Source organism: Enhydra lutris, unplaced genomic scaffold, assembly GCF_002288905.1.
Source record: "Enhydra lutris kenyoni isolate GAN:26980312 unplaced genomic scaffold, ASM228890v2 scaffoldscaffold6, whole genome shotgun sequence".
NCBI lineage: Eukaryota > Metazoa > Chordata > Mammalia > Carnivora > Mustelidae > Enhydra > Enhydra lutris.
Genome location: NW_019154090.1, coordinates 20881331 through 20903863, shown reverse-complemented (window position 1 = coordinate 20903863; position 22533 = coordinate 20881331). Strand labels below are relative to the sequence as shown.

The 22533-nt window shown below is 51.5% G+C and overlaps 1 protein-coding gene across 1 annotated transcript in view; it reads right to left on the bottom strand.

Moving 5' to 3' along the window:
- Positions 1-22533, bottom strand: part of LOC111141761 (KIAA1755 ortholog) — a 46594-nt gene that overhangs the window by 19023 nt on the left and 5038 nt on the right. The window contains exons 2-8 of the mRNA XM_022494564.1: positions 16247-16444; positions 10908-12252; positions 10136-10324; positions 6485-6608; positions 4363-4456; positions 3408-3494; positions 2012-2128 (exon numbers count right to left, since the gene is read on the bottom strand). Coding sequence (XP_022350272.1) covers positions 2012-2128; positions 3408-3494; positions 4363-4456; positions 6485-6608; positions 10136-10324; positions 10908-12252; positions 16247-16444 — 2154 coding nt within the window. The remainder of the gene's footprint in view (positions 1-2011; positions 2129-3407; positions 3495-4362; positions 4457-6484; positions 6609-10135; positions 10325-10907; positions 12253-16246; positions 16445-22533) is intronic.

Genomic DNA, 22533 nt, shown 5'->3' with positions numbered 1-22533 from the left:
AAGTCCTAATCCCCGGGAACTCAGAATGTAACTGTATTTAGAGACATTTTAAGACATGATTCAGTTAACATGAGGTCATTGGGGTGGGCCCTAATCCAATATGACTAGTGTCCCTATGAAAAGAGGAAATGTGGACACAGACACACAGAGAGAAGACCACGTGAAGATCAGATCATCATCTACAACTAATAGACTGTGTCACCCCTTGCCACCTATGGCCCAGCCAGAAAGGGTCATCTGTCATTGCCTAACCTAGGCGGATCCTTTCTCACCTCCCACCTCTGTTCATGCTGTTTCTTCTGCCAGGGATTCTCTCCCCTCCTATTTCTGTCTGGTGAAACCTTCCTTATCTTTCCAAGCCCAGTTCAGATGCCACCGCCTCCAGGAAGACCTCCTCTCTGCCCTCTGTAGAAGCCCTTCTCCTACTGCAGCCTCCTACAGCAAATGTAGGCCTTTATTCAATCCTGCAAAACTGAGGGCTCCACTCATTGTATCCCAGCACTCAGCACAAAATGGTACAGGTCTATGAAGTAAAATAGATTTTAAAGACAGTAGGTCACAAAAAGCCCTGAGGTCTTTCTTGCTTCTGGACATTTGCACATTCTGTTCCCTCTGTCCAGAACACTTTTCCCACCCCTTCACCTGGATAAAACCTAGTCATGCTCTAGGACCGAGCTTTCTGTTGCTTCCTCCTTCCTCCCTGACCTCTCCTCATGCCCAAGCCTGGGCCAGGGCACTCATCGGTCCTCCCACAGCACCCTGTACTCCTCCACAGTGCAATTTGTTTACACTGGATTGTAATAACCTGTTGAATTTTCTCTACCCTGAGAATATAGACTTTTTGTTGTTTCCCGCTGAATCCTCAGTGCTAAGCCCAGGGCCTGGCTGTACACAGCAGGTATTAAAGAAATGTTTGTTGCAAAGATGAATAAATATTCAACAGAAGGGATAATATCCTCTCTACTGGATGCTGGTAAAACCCCACTCGGATCCCTTTGTCAGGCTTGATACCCATCCCCCAGCGGCTGTTGACTGCTGGCTGTATTGGCTCACAGATGTCCCGTTCTCTAGAGAATTGCCCTCAACTGAACTGGGTCACAGGTTCACCCTGCATCCCAGGCCCCGCCTGGGTTGATGACCAACAGACCCAAGCATACAAAAGACCAGCCCCCTACACCTTAAAATGGAACCAGCTCTGTGGTGTAATTCATGTCCCAGATCTTCACGGGGTCAGGCCCCATTGTCACTCAGCTCCTCCCCTGCCATGTCCTGCTCTCCTCACTCCCCTTCTCCTGAGAACCACCTTCAACAAATCACTTCTCCAAGAATCCCTGTCTTAGGCCCTGTTTCTAGGGAACAGACCTAAGACACCCATTCTGGCTGCCTCACTGAAAAGTAGGATGGATGGATGGATGGATGGATGGATGGATGGATGGATGGATACTGTGTGTCCTCGTGTGTTAAACTGGACATGAAATGCCCCCTCCGGGGTTGTGCTGAGGAGAGGCTGAGATCATGAGGGGAAGGAGCCCAGTGAGGGCTGTTTCCTGATCTTCCTCTCTCAGAAGGGAACATGTCTGCCTCCCCCGCCAGCCCCTGAGCTCTCTGAGTTGTGCGGGGCCACAGAACAATCAGTTAACAACAGACACAGCTCTGTGCACACACCAGCCACTCTTCCAAGCTCTTCGCCCGCATTAACTCAATTAATCTTCACAACAGCCCCCTCGGAAACGACTATCTTTACCCCCCCTTCCCAATTTTGGACTAAAAGAAAAGGACTCAGAGAAGGTAGGTAACTTACTCAAGGTCACACAGCAGAGCGGGGAATGGAACCCAGGCACTTTGGGCCCAGAGCCTCAGCTCTTAATCACCACCCTCTGAACCCTCATCATAAACGTTTGTTGAATGTCTGGTTTGGAACGTGACAGGGTCGCTGGATCCCTGAAGCAAGAGTGTGAAGGGAGGAAGAGGAGAAGGCAGGGTGGGGGGTAGAGGCTGTGAGGGCGGGCACCTGGAAGAATTGCACCCACTCGCTGTGGCAGTAGGGGAGGGAGCCCTCCAGGGCTGGGGGCAGCTGGCTGGGGTCCATGTGGTGGCTGAGAGCCTTCAGTGAGGTCACCACCTCTACCTGCAGATCAAAGAAGTCAGTCAGGAGGACTGGAGGATTCCAGGTGGGGACATATGTTTGAGAAGGGCCTGCCAGATCCCGGTCCCACCACTGCTCCACCCGCCGAAGGGAAGGCTGGCCCTGGCTTTAAGAGTTGCTTTCTGGACCAAGGATCTTCTCTGGAAAGTCTGACAAATCAACATTAAGAATGAGATCCTGGCTAAGGAATGGCACATCAAAGCACTTAACATACCCCACCTCTTAGCCTGTGCCCAGGGCAGACATCACTAATCAATCACAGCACTGGCTCCCTCTAAGCCAGGCTCTTCCCCAGCACAGCTCTCCAGGCCATCACACAAATTGATTGATGCTGACCCTTTTCTTGTAAACTCTTTGGAATCCTTGTACTGTCCTCTGACGACCCACCAAGGTGCTGTCTCCTTCTTGGGGCTGATGAAAAAGTTCACCAAATCTGAATGTCCTCTAAGACATGGAGGAGGGACGAAGTGGCTGCTTCTCCTGGGTGCTAAAGATGAATGTTTATGCCAGGCCCAGCTCCAGATACCTAAGCTTGGGATCAGTTTTTTTGGACCAGTCTGTTCTCCTTGATACTCAAAGAGTGGTCCACGGACCAGCAGCCTCAGCGCCACCTAGGGGCTCCTAGAGATGCGGAATCCCACGCCCCATCCAGAACTCCTTCATTGGAACCTGCACTTTGACAAGGTCCCTCAAGGGATTTGCTGGTCCTTAAAAGCATGAAATGCACATCCTGGCTCACAGTGTGTCTCTTTACCGATGAGGAGAAAGAGGAAGGAGGCTTTTAAAATCATTTCCGGAAACAAGGCAGAGGGCAGGGTGCCCACACCATGATTGTAATACATGCACTGATTAAAGAAAATGGCAGGCCTCTTTCCTGCAGAGCCCTAAATGATCTGAACCGGAGATGCTGAGACCCAAGGGAGGGGGAAGGCAGGAAGATCGGGGCCGCAATATGCCTCTAGCTTGCTGCGTGGCCTTGGGCCTCAGTTTCCCCATCTGAAAAAAGGGAAGGAGGGGTCGAGGAGATGAAGCTTTTTAAATAGTCTTCACGCCATTGCAGGTCCGCCATGCGCCAGGAGCTGCTGGCATTGCCGGAGAGGGAGAACTGTATGGTTTGGAAGCTCCTGCCGGAGAGGCTGAGGCTTGGAGTTGTAGCACCCGGCCTTGTACTTGCTGACCTCCACTAGGCTGACCTTGAACTTGTTAACCTTCCCTAGCTGCTGAATTCTGCACCCCAGCTCAGTTCAGTTCCCCCACTCACCTGGATGTCAGGCAGCATCCCCGGCTGGAGAGCAGCCTCCTCGTCCCCCAGGTAGAGCACAGCACCCATGGAGGCTGGGGCCAGAGCCTATCAGAGAGAATCATTTCAGGGGGGCTCTGCCTAGACCTTCACTGAGCCACCTGCTAAGATTCAGGCAAACAGGGTGGGTGGGGCATGGTGGGGGGACATGTAGGTGGGATGTTTGGAGGGTGAGTCATTGGGAGTCAACAGAACAGCAGGTCCAGGCTGTGTTACAAACTTCCTAGATGATCCATCCCCACTGGGCCTCAGTTTCCCCATTATAAAGTGAGGAGAAGGAAGAAGAGGAGATCAGACCATAAGGTAAGCATACGCCAACCTTCCACTTCCTCTGTTGCCTAACCCATTGACTTAGGAACCTCTTCCTCCTGCCTTCTGCACTCATGAGGTTCAGGGGACCCAAGTCTAAGCCGATCAGTGTGCCGCATTCCCCTGGCCATGAAGATTGGTTGGGGGATGACCACCTGAGCTAAGGAGACAGAAGGAAACTTGCTGGGACCCCTGGGAAGAGAATCTCTCACTCTGTCCTACTGGACTTAAATGAAGGACCATGGGAAGTGAAAGCTGTTGGGAACCAGATAGCTACAAAGGCAGGGAGCCTGGCTGAGAAGAGCGCCCTCCCAGGAGAAACTGGCCAGAAATGCAGAGACAGGAACCAGGTCTTGGAGACAATATTTGGGCCCCTGAATCAAGCCATACTTGGAAGTTGGATCTAATTTCCGGATTGTCAAGTCAAATGAACCAATGAACTCCCTCTCTCTTCAGGCCTCTTTGGGCTGGGATTTTTATACTGTAATTAAGAGTGTCTGCCTGGCATTCCTGGTTCCAGCTCTCAGCCCCCTGGGTTCCATGAGCACCACAAGTCCCCTGGAGCTCCCAACACTTGCTAGGCTGAGGCTGTCCACCGCCCACTCACCTGGGTGGCCTGCAGGGCACTGACCAGACCAGGATACGGGGGCTGTTTCCTGGCATCAATCACAACAGCCAGCCCCTTGGTTTTATCTTCAGGCCTGTGGATGGTAAACAGAGTTGGCAATCTTGCTGGATGGACCAGGCTTTCTAGGGGGAAGGAACTATGGGGGTGGGGGGACTGGCTGCCAGGAGCCTTGATTTATTGGTGAACTCTTCCTCCTACAAGACCAACTAACTGCCAATGCCCACCCCACTCCAGGAAGCCCTCCATGATCTCTCACCAGGTGGAGTCCATTGCTTCCTCTTCGGTGTTCCCACAGTACCTCACACAGCCCTCTCTCACACCCTATAAGCCACTGTCCCCACTGCAGTGGACGAGTCCAGCATTGAACCCATCCTTTCCCTGTGGGCAGAGCTCTCGTTTTCTTCAGGAATCCCACGTTTTGCTCAGGAATCGCATGCCCTCCGTATAACAGGTCCCCCAGGGGCTGGTTTCTGATTGGTTGAGGCCAGCAACCGTGGGGGCACTTCTGGAAAAGACAGGCTCTCCTTTACCAGTTTCCTCCTAAGAGCTAGAAAACGGAGACCAAGAAAGTTTCCTTATCAGTTAAGACATTTTGAACTGGAATCTGTTGCTTGCAGCCCGGTGTACTTTTCGGTGATGACCTTAGGATTTCCCAAACTGGCCCAATTGTCAGGACTTGTTAAAATAATCGGTTCGTCACCTCCGCCCGGACTTGTTAAAATAATCGGTTCGTCACCCCCGCCCCTGCCCCATCCCCCCAGCAGATCCAGGGTGGGGCAGGGAGGCTGTGCGGTTCCAAGTGCCCTTGGCCGTCCTCATGATCAGGCAGGTTGGGAAAATAACCCCCCGGGGGACCTCCAAGCCTGAAGTCCAGCCAGTTCACAGAAAAAATGGAGGCGGCCAGTGTGGTGGTGGACTTGTGGTACAGTGTCTGGAACCTGGACAAGTTGTTCCATCTTGCTGAGAGTCCATTTTCCCATCTGTAATGGGGATCATAGTGCTGACCCCGTGGGACCGGCTGTGGTGAGGACTGATGAATTCATTGGAGTGAGGCACTCAGTGACTGCGCAGGGTAAGAGGAACATAAATGCCTGCTTTTGTCATGACCCTAGAAGGGGAAACTGAGGCACAGAGTGGCGACATGGCAGACAGTGAGAAGAGGCCCCGCACCTCGCCTGCCTCCCACTGTTCATGCTGGGAGAGCCGTTTGCTTCCACACAGGCCTGGCCACCAACCTGGGGGGCAGGCCCCGATGTGAGGAGCATCTGAGTCTCTAGCGTGGCCTAGCGTGAAGCTGGGGCCAGGACTCCACAGTTTACATTGGTCCCCAGAGTCCACTTGGTCCTCCCTTTTTTTCAAGTGACACTCAGAGAGGGGAGGTTACTGCCCCAAGGTCACACAGCAAATTGGTGGGATTCCAGGACTCTGTCTAACACACTGACCACTTCTCAGCACGAAAAAAGTGGGTCCCATCTGCCTCTCAGGCCAGATCAGTCACACTACCTTGAAGAAGAGGAAGAAAAATCTTAATGGCCAGCAAGTGGCCATGATAGTTCCCATGGGGTAGAGCGTATGGAGAAGGTTCCAAAGGGTTCCACCAGTCCCTCCATCCCCTACCCCTAGCCACACAGCCTCTAGGTTGGGTTGGGGTCTCTAGCACAGTCCTGAACAAACACCACCTCTGAGACCCTCCTGGCTGGGGGCTGGAACGCTGAGGAAAGGATGGTGGCTTTCCCCAGCCAGCCCAACCTGAAGTTACGCAGGTGGGGGAGTGGAGGTCTTAGAAATCAGCCAGGATCACCCACTAATCATCACCGATCTACATCACCCCCGTTCTCTTCACCACACTGATGCTCCTAAGAGTTGCTCGTCCATGCTCTGCTCCTCACACGCCATCCATCTCCCGCAATCTGGGAACCCCCTGATGGCAGGGACTAAGTCTGTCCTGCTCCCCTCTCCCCCCAGCATCTGGCTTGGGACTGGCTCTGGGAACAGATGACTGGGTGGAAGGGCACGGTGTCTGTCCATTCAGTGCCCAGCCCGGGACTCTGGGCCAAGAAGTCAAAAGGGAACAGAGTGGCCAGCTGGCCCAGCCCCTTACCTGGGGACAGTGCACAGGTAGGAAAGCAGCTTGGTGACTTCTGAGGTTGTGCACCACGGTGCCTCCCAGGCCCCCTCAGTGGTTGACACCAGAAGCAGGGGCCTCCCTGCCCTGTCCCGACCACCTGGAGAAGGGAGGACACAGGTGAGCAGTGAGAACCCAGGTCTCTCCACCTCGGATGTCCTTTCTCTCCTCCCTCGGCAACTCTGAACTCTGAGTCAGCCTTCAAGACCCAGCTCAATAGCCACTTCCTCAGAAAGCTGTCTTTGACTCCCCCCTCCATTCTGGACTCCCTCGTTCTGGACTCCCTTCTGCACAGGGCACTCTGGGATGCACAGCTCAGGGACTAGACTTTGGAGGCATGTGGATGGGTTCAAGTGTCAGCCTGGCACTGACTCACTGTGTGTCCTTGGGCTAGTCGCTGTGCCTCTGAGCCTGTTTCCTCATCTGTTAAATGGGGAGAATAAAATGTGGAGCTTACTAGGTCATTTCGAGGGCTAAATGAGATGGTCTTGAGAAACACACGGAGCCACGGGCTCAGTGACAACCATTGTTACACGGAACATCGCCTCTGTCCTCATCTCTGCCCCCAGCCCAGGGCTGCCAGCTCACGTTTCATTCTTGCAGACTTTTACCCATGGGTTCCGTAGACTGTTTCCCATTCCAGGAATCAGGGCTGCATGGCCCACTGTCCTCACAGGGGCTGGGAGTCCGAGGCCCAGGGAGTCAGCGCAGCCCAGCTGCACGGTGGTGAGGGGAGAGCACAGAGGAAGGAAAGAGGCTCAGGCCTCTGGAAACTGGGCCTGCCTCACACCCTGGGCTCGGAGCCCTGCCCTCCAGAGTCACCTCACGCAGAACCATCTTGTAACAGCCACCGTCCACTCCACGTGGGCACGACCTTCTACAGTGTGTAAGTGTGTAAGACCCTTTATGGCTCAGGAAGTCTTAGAAACAAGCTTAACAGCCTTCATAAGTGCTGTTTCACACAGGGGTGCAGACCTTCTAGAACAGTCTTTCCTTCATGCACATTTGCAAATTTGACATAATTGAAAAAGATGTCCGACCGTGTGTGTCTAACTTTAGATCCTCTTGAGATCATGGGTTTGATTTTTCTTTTCCCCGTGATACTCATTTATAAATTTCAAAAGGAAAAGCATTTCACTGGGGACAATATGGGAAATTTGAATATGAACTGGGTGTTGAGTAGTATTAGAAATTATATTTAGTTTTGTTAGATGGGCTAATGGTATTGCAGTTCTTAGGGAAAATATCTTCAGAGCTGAGAGAGGCATGCTGAAGTATTCAGGGACAAGGTATGAAGATCTTTCACTTACGCCAAAATGTTAAGACTTATTAAATCTGAATAATGGGTAAGTGGGTGTTCATTACACTACAGTCTCTGCTTTTTTTTTTTTTTTCGGTATATTAGTATTTTTTATAAAGAAAGTAAAAAAATGTGAAATGATTAAACATGAGAAAATGATATAACCTACAAAGTCAGAGATGTCTGTCCATGTTCTTCTGAAATCCTCTCGCAGCCACTGGAGCCATCAGGTCAGGCAATGCTGCATCACCGTCCCCAGGCCCATTTTCTTGATAAGGAAACTGGAGCCCGGCGAGGGGAAGTGGCTTCCTAGGCTCGCCAGAGCCAGGTCCCTCACCTGCTTGAGTCATGCTGGACCTGGCCCTTGACCACCAGGAGAGATGAGCTTCTGTCTCTGTAGATCCATGACTGGAGCTCAGTAGAGTCTTTGTGGGGTGTTGCTCCCTTACTCTAAACAGTTCGTGGCTCCCCATGGCCTCTAGGAAAAAGTGCAAGTTTCTCCACTTGCCCCTTAAGTCTCCCCAGAGGCTGCACACTCTTCCAGGCTCATTTCATTCATTTTGTGTTATCAGCTGTATTGTGTTCTTCCTACAGCCCCCCACTTCCATATGTTGAAGTCCTAATCCCCGGGAACTCAGAATGTAACTGTATTTAGAGACATTTTAAGACATGATTCAGTTAACATGAGGTCATTGGGGTGGGCCCTAATCCAATATGACTAGTGTCCCTATGAAAAGAGGAAATGTGGACACAGACACACAGAGAGAAGACCACGTGAAGATCAGATCATCATCTACAACTAATAGACTGTGTCACCCCTTGCCACCTATGGCCCAGCCAGAAAGGGTCATCTGTCATTGCCTAACCTAGGCGGATCCTTTCTCACCTCCCACCTCTGTTCATGCTGTTTCTTCTGCCAGGGATTCTCTCCCCTCCTATTTCTGTCTGGTGAAACCTTCCTTATCTTTCCAAGCCCAGTTCAGATGCCACCGCCTCCAGGAAGACCTCCTCTCTGCCCTCTGTAGAAGCCCTTCTCCTACTGCAGCCTCCTACAGCAAATGTAGGCCTTTATTCAATCCTGCAAAACTGAGGGCTCCACTCATTGTATCCCAGCACTCAGCACAAAATGGTACAGGTCTATGAAGTAAAATAGATTTTAAAGACAGTAGGTCACAAAAAGCCCTGAGGTCTTTCTTGCTTCTGGACATTTGCACATTCTGTTCCCTCTGTCCAGAACACTTTTCCCACCCCTTCACCTGGATAAAACCTAGTCATGCTCTAGGACCGAGCTTTCTGTTGCTTCCTCCTTCCTCCCTGACCTCTCCTCATGCCCAAGCCTGGGCCAGGGCACTCATCGGTCCTCCCACAGCACCCTGTACTCCTCCACAGTGCAATTTGTTTACACTGGATTGTAATAACCTGTTGAATTTTCTCTACCCTGAGAATATAGACTTTTTGTTGTTTCCCGCTGAATCCTCAGTGCTAAGCCCAGGGCCTGGCTGTACACAGCAGGTATTAAAGAAATGTTTGTTGCAAAGATGAATAAATATTCAACAGAAGGGATAATATCCTCTCTACTGGATGCTGGTAAAACCCCACTCGGATCCCTTTGTCAGGCTTGATACCCATCCCCCAGCGGCTGTTGACTGCTGGCTGTATTGGCTCACAGATGTCCCGTTCTCTAGAGAATTGCCCTCAACTGAACTGGGTCACAGGTTCACCCTGCATCCCAGGCCCCGCCTGGGTTGATGACCAACAGACCCAAGCATACAAAAGACCAGCCCCCTACACCTTAAAATGGAACCAGCTCTGTGGTGTAATTCATGTCCCAGATCTTCACGGGGTCAGGCCCCATTGTCACTCAGCTCCTCCCCTGCCATGTCCTGCTCTCCTCACTCCCCTTCTCCTGAGAACCACCTTCAACAAATCACTTCTCCAAGAATCCCTGTCTTAGGCCCTGTTTCTAGGGAACAGACCTAAGACACCCATTCTGGCTGCCTCACTGAAAAGTAGGATGGATGGATGGATGGATGGATGGATGGATGGATGGATGGATAGATGGATGGATGGATGGATGGATGGATGGATGGATGGATGGATGGATGGATATCTAGAAATTGCTTTCATATAATCCAGTTCCTTCACTGGAAATATGAAGAGCCTGAGTCCCAGGGGTACTTGGTCCAGAACACAAGTCTCCAGGACCTTCCTTATCTCCTCCACACCCACCAACACCAGGATGCTCAGAGACTCCCCAACCCAACACACCCTCACCCCACCCCACCACCCTCCTCTCCACCTCCTGCTGCCCTATGATCCCTGAGGACCTGGCAGACATGCTATTCTTGACTGGAACATCTCCACACTCAGAGTCCCCATCCTGGGCTCAGGCCCTGGGGTCTCCTCATCCACAGCAGGGACTCTTCCAGGAGGGCCTTCTGGAAAGCCAGCCTTTTCCCTGGTCAGTGGGCCTGAGTCAGCAGCTGGGCCAGATGCTTTGGTCTTAGTTGTCCCAGCTGGGGAAGAGCAACAAAGAAAACAGTATTAAGGAGAATCTGGGTTTCCCCAGATTCTTCTCTGGCATCTTCTGACTGATAATAACAGCTTATGGCTACTGGTCTCCTACCACGTGGCAGGTGTTATGCTAGGTCCTTTTTTTTTTTTAAAGTTTATTTATTTATTTGGTAATCTACACACCCAACATGGGGCTCAAACTCACAACCCTGAGATCAAGAGTCACGCGCTCTTCCAATTGAGCCAGCCAGATGTCCCTAAGCGGCTTACTTTTAGTGTGTCTTTGAACCTCAGAACAACTGTGTGAGGCAAAGGACACCCACACTGCACCAAGAAGGAGTCCTTGACCAAGGTCAGCCAGCCGCTGCGGGGCCGAGCTGACTGTGGACTCAGGACGGCTCAGAATAGCCATTCCAGATTCCTGAGACTTCAAGCCTCTTGACATGCTCCCGGTGCACTAAAACCCTGAGGCTGAACCAGTTCGGGGAGTGGGGGGGTCTCTGTTCCTGGCATCCTGAGCCTCCTCGTCACCTGGTCACGTCCAGAGAATAGTCCCCTGTCCAGCCGAGTGAGTGGGCACCTTACCTTTCCCCAAGCCCTTGGCCCGGTTGGGTTTGGGAGAGTAGAGCGAACACAAAACTTTCCAGGGCCCGTCGTGCTGGAGTGAGGCTTTCTCTGGGGGCCCCGGGGCTTGCCTTTGCCCTTTCAAGAAGGAGAATCTGAGCCCAGGAGTGGGGGACCTGGAGGAAGAGGTGTTCTGACTGGGGCCAGGCCCAGGTTTGGAAAGTCTCCCATGGCTCAGTTTGGCCCTCTCTTCCATCTTGGTTTCAGGGACTGGAGTAGCAGGAGGGGAAGCTGGGCACAGGTGCAGGGAGGACTCTTGTTTTGGGTCAGGCCTGGGCTGGACCATGTTTTCTGGGTTTCCCAGATGTCCCTGCACCTTGGAGGAAGCCGGGTCTTCTGAACCACCTGCCTTGAGGCCAGAGGCACAGGGAAATGGCTTCTCAAGGACGTTGACGCAGGGCTCCCGGGGCTGCTGTTCTGAGTCGTGGGTGTGTGAGTCAACCTTATGGTTGACCTTTCTCCTCAAGTCCAAAATGCAGGGCTCCTCTTCTGAGCTTGCTGCCTTCTCACAAGCCCATTTTTTCAAGGACGGTCCCCCACTGGTGCCTGAGAGAGGTGGCGTTCTTTGAGAGAAAGGGATTTCCTTAGTTCTGGATAATTCCTCCAATGCCCCCAAAGGACACCCATGGGATGTCTCCACTTCCCTACTAGGAGACCCTCCTCTGCTCTCCAGAAGGACCACATAGTCTCCCTCCAAGTCCTGGCTGGCCACATGGTCCATCCTGAAGGCCACCTCCCCAGGCCTGGCTGGCTCCACTTTGATGAGTCCTGGGTACTTGTTTCCATAAGTCCTGCCCTTGCCCTTGACCAAGCTCTGGGCATGCAGCTCCTGGCAGCCTGGGGACTTGGGCTGGGGCAGCTCCGGAGGGCAGCTCAAATCGAGGGCCTCTAACTGAAGGGACCCCCAGGCCAGGGAAAGGATATTCACTGCTTGGGATCTGTCATCCACAAACTCCGGGCTGGTTATCTTGGTCCAGGGCACAGAGACAATTCCATCTTCTGACGCAACCAGGCAGTTGTGAAGGGGGCTTCCCTCAAAGTCACTGTTGATGGCCTCCAGCCCCGTCTGGGTGAAAAGTATAGGGTACGACGACATGGGAACAGGCTTTGTGTCCACCGTGCGGAGGTCCAAGGAGAGGCATTTGATCATGATGCAGACGGACTGCTCCTCCTGGGGCTCGACTTGGAGGTAGAAGTCCCCTTGGCGTAGCAAGAGAGGGTTGAGGGGGGCCAGGTGTACCACGACCTCAGCCCCCAGGCACAGAGGCCAGCCCTCATGCAGGAAGAGGCAATGCGAGTACGGGGCCTGCGGACAGAAGGGTGATGTCAGAGAATCCTACCCTGGAAGGACCTGCCCATGGGGCTGACGGAATCTGGGGCAGGTCGGGGATGGGAGCAGGGAGGCAAGAGAGGTGCCTACAACATAACTCTTAGGGCCCCATCTCAGAGTCTCTCAAGTCACACAATCCCGAGAGCAAATGCCTCTCCTGCCCCACTCTAGTCCTGACCCTGACCTTAAAAATGCTAGCTAGCCTTCTGGCCCAAGAGAGAAAAGCTCTGAGTGACAGGTGCTACTTTACAGGTGCCTTTCCCATGAGGATCGTTTTGCTTGGGTCACGGTCCCTTCTCCACATCTACCCCAGACTTCTCTCAATCCAAATCAAGTCTGAGCCCTTCATTTGAGAGCCAGAGAGACATGGGTTCCAAGGTGTGAATCGCTAACTTGTGCAGATTACATAACCGTTTCAAGCCTCAATTTTCCTATCTGCAAACAGGAATGACCATATGTATCATACGACTGGGTTGGTCTGAGGATTAAGTGAGATCTTATATACGTGTAAATAAAATCCCCCACAGCACAACGCCTGGCGTACACTAAGTGGGCGTTCAATAAATGTTAATTTCCTCTCCCTTTGACATTTGCCCTTTGAAAAATTGTGGGGATTTTCCATTAGAAAATGAGTCAGTTACGGCATTTACACCATTCTCTAATTTTTAAGGCAGAGAGATTACAGAGTGAAGTCGAAACAATCCTGGGTGAAAAGCCAGGAAACACGACCCCACCACTACCTCGTTGGATGATTTTGAAACAAACAAACAAGCAAACAAACAAAATCATTCCACTATTCTGGACTTGAATGTTTATTATTTATTGGTTTATGATTTAATTATTTATTTATTTTTCTTCACTGAGTAACGACATGACAGGTGAGGAAAACCTTTAAAAAAAATTTTTTTTTTTTTTTAAACAGGAGGCACCAGCAATTCTCCGTATAGGTGGGACACAGCAGGGCATCCCGGAGCCGGTTGGACCCGACCTCTCTTGAAGATTTTTTATTTATTTATTTGACACAGAGAGAGAGAGAGAGAGAGAGAGAGAGATTACAAGTAGGCAGAGAGGCAGGCAGAGAGAGAGGGGGAAGCAGGCTCCCTGCTGAGCCAAAAGCCTAATGTGGGGCTCAATCCCAGGACCCTGAGATTATGACCTGAGCCAAAAGCAGAGGCTTAACCCACTGAGCCACCCAGGCGCCCCAGAACTGATCTCTCTTGATGGAGCCCCTCCACCGGGCTGTGCAGGACCCACTCCCACAGCGACACAATGTGGCAACAACAGAAGCAACACCCCCACCCGCCACGGGACTGACAGGTATCTCTCTCTCTCTCTCTCTCTCTCTCTCTCTACCTGGCTTTTGGAAAAGAGCCCTGTGGCTTGAGTAAAACCTAGATAATCTTCTATAATTTGGATGTGTATGTGGAGGAGCTCCAGAGAATGACACTGAGGTTCCCCTTAATGAAGCAGGTGCTTCCCAGGTTGGTTAATTGGGGCAAGAACTGACTGCCCTTGTACCCTGAGTGGGTAAACCAGTCCCCGTCAGGGACGCTGTAGATTTGGCTGCCGCAAGGAACCTTCCTATCCACAAACCCCTCCAGTCCGCGAGTTCCTCCACTACTTTCACTGAGCGTTCTGCTGTTTACAACCTGCTTTCCCTCACCTTCCCATTGAACGAGGCGGAACTGCCCAGCGGTATTGTGCAAACAGCAACGCACCACAGAGACGATGGTTATGATCAATGTATTTGAACCTCACAGTCACTCGTGGGGCAGGGAGTTTAGGTACCTTTATCCCCACTTTACAGATGAGGACAACTGAGGCTCAAGGGAGTGAAAGAACTAGCTCATGGCCACACAGCTGAGAGCAGCTTAAACAGGACTCGTGCCTCGGCTTTCACATTTGGAGGCATCTGTGTCTGTTCCTGCTCCCCACTGGACTTCATCTGAGGGTGCTGGCCGCCTCCGGGTGCTGGCCTTTATCAAGGCCAACTTTGGGGCTGGCACATTCCTAGTTTCAGGGGAGAAAGAAAAAAGTGGGAAAGTAACAGCCAATGGCTACTGAGCACCTGCTGCATACCAGGCTCTGTGCCAGGCTGTGTGTGTCCTCTCTGGGACATGGGTACCGTCTTATCCACAATCCTGCTTTCCCATGAAGGAAGCTCAGAGGGTGATCGCCCAGCTCTGCAGTGATGGAGTCTGGCTTTGAACCTGGGGCACCTGACTCTTGCCGCCATACTATTAATCCCACCCTGGGCTCGGAGGTGACATGAATTCACCTATAATTATAATTAAAATCTCCTATGATTAAAAATAGGGAAATTGGGGTGCCTGGGTGGCTCAGTGGGTTAAGCCTCTGCCTTTGCTCAGGTCATGATCCCAGAGTCCTGGGATCAAGCCCCGCACTGGACTCTCTGCTCAGCAGGGAGCCTGCTCCCCCCCACTCTCTCTGCCTGCCTCTCTGCCTACTTGTGATCTCTGTCTGTCAAATAAATAAATAAAATCTTTTTAAAAAATAGGGAAATTAAAGCGTTGTGACCCTTGTTCCTGGAAGACATGGGGAAGGAGATCATGCAAATACAGATTTAAGAGCTGAAGAAGGGAAGCGGGGAGTCATAGAGCTTGTCATGGGGAAGGAGTTGGGAGGGGCAGGTTATGCACAAAATAGTGTCAGGGTGGGTAAATGGGAGCCGGCAGCAGGTGCTTGGTGAGAATCTTCCTTCTCCTGCAGTAACAATGACTGTGTATGCCAGTTTCTGCCTTCCAGAAGCCACACCAAGGAAACGAAGGATCGTAGTCTCCTTCCAGTTCCAACCATCTCTAGTTCTGGCTCCCAAACCTGAGCTTTTAGCTGTCATATTCAATTTCTTGCTACCCCTGAAATGATGCGCACGGTTGTCACTCTTATTTTTGGCTCCTGATGCATTAGGTCTCCAAGGCACATGAGCCAGCGGGAGCTTCAAACCTCTTAGCAATGCTTGAGGCTGGGACAGCGGGGGCACAGTTGGCAACCCCATGAAGGGTGTAGACAAGTTCCTGGGACAGGCCTCTGAGGGCTTGGTCTCCAAAGGCCTGTCCCCACCCTTAAAACAGTCACCACCTCTGACCAGAGGCATAGGCGTATGATGCGAGCCTGGCCAAGCCCGCTATCCCATTTCTCGGGCTGCAGTAACTGGTCCATAGACGGACATCCAATCCAAGCCTGGCCAATCAGGATCTTTTCTGGCATCTTTTCTATCTGCAGTTGAGGGGGAAGAGTTCTTTTTCCTCTCCAAGAGTTTCTCCTTTCCAGGACGGGAGTTGATCCCAGTCTTGGGGGGGACATCTAGCCTGTAAGACTGATGTTGGCAAACAAGGAGAAGCAGAGACACGAGACAGAAAGGGATTTGATTGGTGTATCTACTCGGGGCTGAGGCCAGATCACCTTGAGTAAAGATCTATCATTTGCAGCCAAGGAGACCTACCTAAAACACTTTTCTTTCCACTTTGGCTTAGAGAGGCCTCCCTGAGATCTGGGTTCAAAGAGGTCTCCTGGGACAAAAGTGAGTCCTGAGGCCTCAAGGGCTCCAGGAAATATCTGGAACATTCTCTGCTATTTCCACTGAAACTGACCCACTTCAGCCAAGGCAGCTTGGTGATACCCACAATGCCAGCCTCAGGGCAGGCTCCCAAGGGTCATCCCACCTTTCATCCAGGATTTACTCCCCGCTAGTGAAAGGATAAATGTGATTGACTCCTAGATAATCAGAGAGCAAAGAGCCAAGCGAGCTTCCTGCTCCACTGGGGGGAGCCAGGGGGAGGGTGGAGACATCTCCCTTTGGGCAAGTAGTGGTACCTGGAGAACCATCCCACATCCTCAATTCTGGCTCTGAGACAGGACACACAGCAGCCCACTTCCTACCCTGCTCACCTCCAGCCCTCTGGTTCTGGGAGAGCTTGTCCCCCGGCCCCACCCTCCCTCCCAAACTTACACAGGCTGCTTCTCGCACTTGCTCACACAGGCGCTTGGCAGGAATAAGGAAATCCAGAAGGAAGCTCAGCCCATCCCCTTGGAAGTCAGAATCCAGCAGACGGAACACCTGCCCCAGGATGGTGGGTGCCGTGGCCTCAAAAGGGGGATAGAGGCCTGCCAGGGCATGCTGGATGGCTGTGTCCAGAGATGGGGGGTCCTGTGGGGGATAGGAGGAGAATATGAAAAGCGATCATAGCAGTAATAATTAGGGTAGTGGCCACTTCCCATGACCCTCCAGGCTCCATATGACTAAGGCTGCAGCCAACTCGCTGACCTCCTCTGCTACCCTTACCCCTCATTCATCCCCTCCAGCTATATTGGCCTTCTTTCCTGTTCCTCAGGACCTTTGCACTGGCAGCTCCTTCTGTCTAGAATACTCTTCCTCAAGACATCCTCATTCCCTCCCCTCCTGCGGTCTTTGCTCAGTGCCATCCATAGGCCCAAGGTGGAGGGGAGGAATGGTGGGGGGCATTCTAGGTCAGGGCCAGAGGGAACAGGGAGGTCAGCAACCTCCAATCCCACCATCTGGCAGACCTGCACACCTGCAGGTTGAAGCTGAGCCATCAGTGAAGACCAACCTGCAGGCAACATGCAGGAGCATCAAAACGCAGGTGCATGAATGATAATAAGTAATTGCTGGGGTTTTTTTTCAACACCAAGTTTTGGGGTGGTTTGTTACACAGTAATACCTGATTGATACAAATTAATATAATTGACACATGAGCTCACAGATTCAGACTCACATGATGAGCTGCCTTCTGGGTGCTTCCCCTAGGTGTCCACCAGGCACAGATCATCAACGCGTCAAACCCAACTCAGTACGTCCCTAAACCCACCCCTCCCCCATGTCCCTGTGTCAGTGATGGCCCCACAGTCCAGTCAGACTCCCAGGCCAGAAATCTGCCCATCCTCCTGCCCTTCCTCTTGCCTCCTCCGTTCACACACAACCCTCAGGCTCTTCTCACCTCCAGCAGCCCACCCACCAACTCGGCTCTGCTCCCCCATCCCTGTCCTGACCCAGGCCTCTGTCTCTTCCACGGAATCCCTTCCTCATTGCCATCCAAACTTTAGACTGCCTCACTTCCAGCCATTCTGGACCAGGAACCCACAGTGGTCTTTCCAAACACGAACCTGACCTTGGAAGTGTCCGCACTGCCTTCAGGAAAGCATTAGCCTCCAGGCATTCAGGTTCCCTGTGATCTTGGCGTTGGCCTCACCCCACAGCCCGTCTGTCTCTCTTGTGCTTCAGCCACAGCAGTGTGTGCATTCCCTTGCTTATCTCCAAGCCTCTGCACACGCTGTCCCTTCCTCCTGGCATGCCTTCCACTTCCACTCCCCTTCACCTGGCTGAGTCCTTCCCATTCTTCAAGAGTCAGGTCACCCCTCATCTCTCCCATGGGATTCCCCCAGACTTCCCTCCCCCACACCCCCTGGGGCAGGCATCCCATTTCCTGGGCTTCTGTGGCACCCCTATCATAGCAGTTCCCATGCTGATTGCCATCTCCCTCCAAGGCTCTGGGCTCCCTGAGGACGGGGCTGGTAAGCAGAATAGTGGCCCCAAAGATGCCTGTGTCCTAAGCTCCATTACCTGTCAGTCTGTTTCCCCATAAGGCAAAGATGGAATAAGCATGACAAATCAACCCTCTTAAGATGGGGAGAATAGGGGCGCCTGGGTGGCTCAGTGGGTTAGGCCGCTGCCTTTGGCTCGGGTCATGATCTCAGGGTCCTGGGATCGAGTTCCGCATCGGGCTCTCTGCTCAGCAGGGAGCCTGCTTCCCTCTCTCTCTCTCTCTCTGCCTGCCTCTCCGTCTACTTGTGATCTCTCTCTCTGTCAAATAAATAAATAAAATCTTTAAAAAAAAAAAAAGATAGGGAGAATATATCCTGGATTAGCCGGTGGGTCCCATGCAATCCCATGGGGTCTCCAAAGGGCGAGAGGGTGCAGAAGAAGTGAAAGTTGGGGAGAAATGTGACATGGGAAGAAGGATCTGAGAGACGCCATGTTGCTGACTGTGAAAATGGAGGAAGAGCACAGGAACACGGGCTGCTCCTAGCTTCTGGAAAAGGCAAGCAGGTTCTCCTCTAGAGTCTTCTGAAAAGAGTGCAGCCTGCCAACACCTTGATTTGAGCCCAGTGAGACCCATGTTGGACTTCTGATCTATAGGATCTATAGAACTGTACGCTGCTTTAAGCTACAAAGTCTGGGACCATTTGTTTTAATAGTGCCTGAAACTGTCACCATGAGGGGGGCATTGATGACTCCTCTTCCAAGGGTCTCCCATTCCTGGCACAGGGCCTGGGTAAAAATAGGTACTCAGTAAATGCCGTGGAAGGACAAACAAAATGTCCCTCTCTGAACCACAGGTTTTTCCATCTGTAAAACCATTTGGATAAGACCAGAGGTTTCCAGTCCGGTATAGTAATAGAACCCATGGGTTATGATTTTCAACTCTTAAAATGCCTGATGGAAGCCATTCTGGTTGGCCCGGACTGCTCACAAGCTCCGGGGCCATCTGTCACTGAGACATGTAAAGCAAGATGAGAATAAACTAGAATCCAGCATAAAGACAGTTTATTTGGGGCAGAAAAATCATTTTTACAAATGAGGTCCCTTCAGACAGGGAAATAAAATCCAGGATTGGAGGAGGAGGAATATGGCACTTCTCCATTCCAGCAAGAGGCCAGGGCCAGGAGGCTATAACACAGGGGCCGCTAGCCCATGGTCATTGGGCCAATGTCAGGGTTGCCACTCTGCCCTCGCACCCACACAGCACTGAGCACAGGGTAGGGTCTCCATCACTATTTGTGGGAGGAATGAATATATGTCTACAGCCCCCATTCTGAAGGAAGGAGGGTCTTGCCACTGACACAGCATCAATGCAGTGGGGGTGACCTATCACAGGTTCTTGACATCAAAAGTGAACATGGCCAGAAGGGCTATTTTCCCATTGAGGTGCCAGGCAAGGTCGGGGTGGGGGGAGGGGCGTCTTCAAGTTGGCAGAACAGGAAAAGCTTCATCTGGCTTGACCACTTCTTCTAATGCTCTTCCCCTCCAAAGCAAGGCCAAACCCCTAGAGTTACCCCTCACCCATGCAATCCTGAGGACAGCAATGGGAATGGGGACCCTGAGTTAGAGGACCCCAGCTGACATCTGTGAACATGTGGACACACTAAGAAGCCAGCACTCCTCCCTTGCCCCATGCCCTCCCCACTCCACCCAGCCTCTCCTAGGGCACTCGCCTTCCCAGATTCCACGCCACTGTGCCACCTCGAGCAGGCGCCTTCCCTCTCTGGGCCTTTCCTTGTGTGCACATTGAGCTGGGCTGGGTTTGTTTCATTTTGGTTTTGGAAATTTAATCATTCACTCACATGTTCATGAATTTTAGCATATCCAAGTACCATTTGTACTATTAGCGCTGACCGCTTCCCCCCCCACCCCAAGTCACTCACCAAAAATACTTACATAATTGTATTTTCAAACAGAGACTTTATGCCCCCAGACGGGTTAGGAGAAGGCAGCCAGACTGCCCAAGTTCAAATCCTGCTCTTGCCACTTTCTGCTTAGGTGACTTGGCAAGTTGCTTAGCTTAGCTCTGTCTGCCTCAGTTTCCTTACTAGGGAAAGCTGGGGCTCATAATTGTATGTGCCTTAAATGGTTGAGCAAGACCGAATGACATAAGACATGGAGGGTCTCTGCACAGGACTAGCTCTTAGTAGGTGCTCATTCAGCAAGACCCATCACTGCTATATGCTTGTGGCCATTACTTTAGTTCTCACTATGTTATTGCTTTATGGGGAAAACTGGCATCAGCTGGCATAAATGGAATGGAACTTCAAAAATAAACTGTTGATGCATTGGGTGGTTTTGTATTATTTTATTCATATAAATATATTTATATCTATCATATATATTTATTATTATAGCCAGAGGGTAGACCTTACATTAGTATATATTACCATAAATAATGTAATATTTAACTATATAATAAATACACACTTATTATATAAAATATATTTCATTTTCACTGTTCTAGTTCTATAAAAATAAACTATTTTTTTTAAAGAAAAAGGAAGCAATAAGAACAAATACATTTTCTAAATTAGGTTCTAGTACATCTGGTCACTTCCTGAAGGCTCATCGAGTTTCTCTTCTGTTCTTTCAAAGCAAGCTTGCCACACATTAGAAAGGTAGTGAAGACATCTTATCGTGAGAGGTGGGTTTTCTCTGGGGGTCCTCAGAATATCAGAGGGAAACGCAAAGGGCCTGAGTCTACCAGCACATGACTCCTGTTATTTAGGTCCGCTCTGTGACAGCCTGTGTCCCAACTGTGGTCTGCATGTCAACCTCGGGGCAACAGTGAGCTCAACCATCTCTGCCTTGATGTGCCTCAGTTTCCCCATCTGTAAACGGGGATTCTAGAGCCTATCCTATCTTGCTCAGATGATTCTTCTGCAAATGCAGGGAGATGATGGATGCAGGGGTCCTGAGAAAAGAAAAAAGTGTTGTTGCCTTTTTTTTTTAATCTTTTTTTTTCTCTATTCCTCCTGTCAGATGAAGCTAGAGTCCCAGCCTCTGTGTGAAGCCATGTCCCCCTCCTGACCCCTTCCTGAACCCCACTGCTGTCACCCGAAGAATAACAACAACTTCCAGGCACCTGCTGTGCACGGGGCCCTGTGCTCACTCACATTCTCTTGCTTAGCCACACAAAGGTCCTGGGGCGGAGAAGGAATGTCCTGCTCTGCAGATAAAGAAGAGGAAGCAGATCTTGTCCAAGATCACGGAGAGGAGGGGAAAGACAGCCAGGATCCAACCCTGTCTTGGCCAGTCAGGCCCGCCCTCTTCCCCTGCTCCCTGGTGCCTTGTCCACCATGGGGTCAGCAGCAGCCACCAGCCTTCAGGGTGGCCTTCCCAGCCGCCGGTCCTGCAGTGTTTCAAGCTGTTTACTTCTCGCAGACTAAAGCTCACAGATGGGATGCCTTTGGCTTTCACAAATGGGCTCACTGGCTGCACACTCTAATGATTTAAGGGGCGGCCAGTAAAAAAACAAAAATGTTCCAAGTTAATGGGACTCCAAGCTCTTGGCCAGAGCATTACCTGCTATGGGCCTGAACCCCAGGGGTTCATAAGCTGTCCAAATATGGGCGTAAGCACACAGTGTGGAGCCCGTAGGAAGGAAAGCTGGCCCCTCTCCACTCAAAACCAATCAGGCAGCCCAGCCTGGGCCCTCAGGAACCCAAATACTGCTGGTCAAACACAGGCCCCTCAAAATGATTTCCGTGAAACTTAATCGATGTGTTTCCATTCCTCCCCAGTGAGCGCAGCCAGGCTGGGCCCTTAACTGTTCCTCGCCAGGAAACAGCGAGAAGTTGGAAAGGGAGAAGCCAGAGCCGGTCTGCAGCTCTCCAGCCCCTCCCCAGCAGCAGAGAAGGAGCCCCCAAGGGGGCCCACAGACCCCGCTGCCAGGCTGGTGCCTGAATGATGCTCAGGGGCCTTCTGGATAGACCCAAGGAAACTGCTATGGGGCTGGCAGAAAAGTGTCTGTCCCCAGCAGTTCCTTCTGGGCACGGGAGGGCGGGAAGAGGTTCCTATACTTCTGTGTCAACACTTTGCACTGAGCCTCCATTATTTTTTTACTAACACACAAGTTTGATGTCGTTTTTACCCATGTGCCTTTCCCTGTGAACAGTGGCCAGATTAACATACAAGATTTCCACCACCCCGGAAAGAGGCTTCCTGCCAGGCAACTCCTCACCCCGGGAAGGAACAACTCTTCTGATTACTGGAAGTTTCTAAAAGAAAAAATTCCCAGACAGTGTGATCTCCATGCTGTAAAAAGGTGCGTAAGCCAAGAGGCCTTGGAATAAAGTGTTAACAGCCGTCACCCCTGAGCGCTGTTGGGGGCAGGGGCCTCGTAAGTCACCCTTTTCATTTTCTTCATAGTTTGCTGGATTTTCCGACCATTCTGTAACCAGCCTGTGTAGCTTTTATAAACAAGGGGGGAAAATAAAAGTGTGATTGTGTGTGTGTTTTAAGGCCTGTTCCCTTTCTAAATGGTCTCACCAGATGTTGTTAGCTGGGCTTTCTGAGGTGTGCCGAACTCTTCTTAAAGGCCCAGGTTTGTCCATTGGCTCCACCAGACAAAGCTCTGAGCATCACTGAGCATCGTTCCCTAGCTTGGGAAGAGAGAGGGCTGGGAAGAACTGAGGTAGGCAGGGCCCCAGGGCTGCTGTCATCCCCTGCTCTCC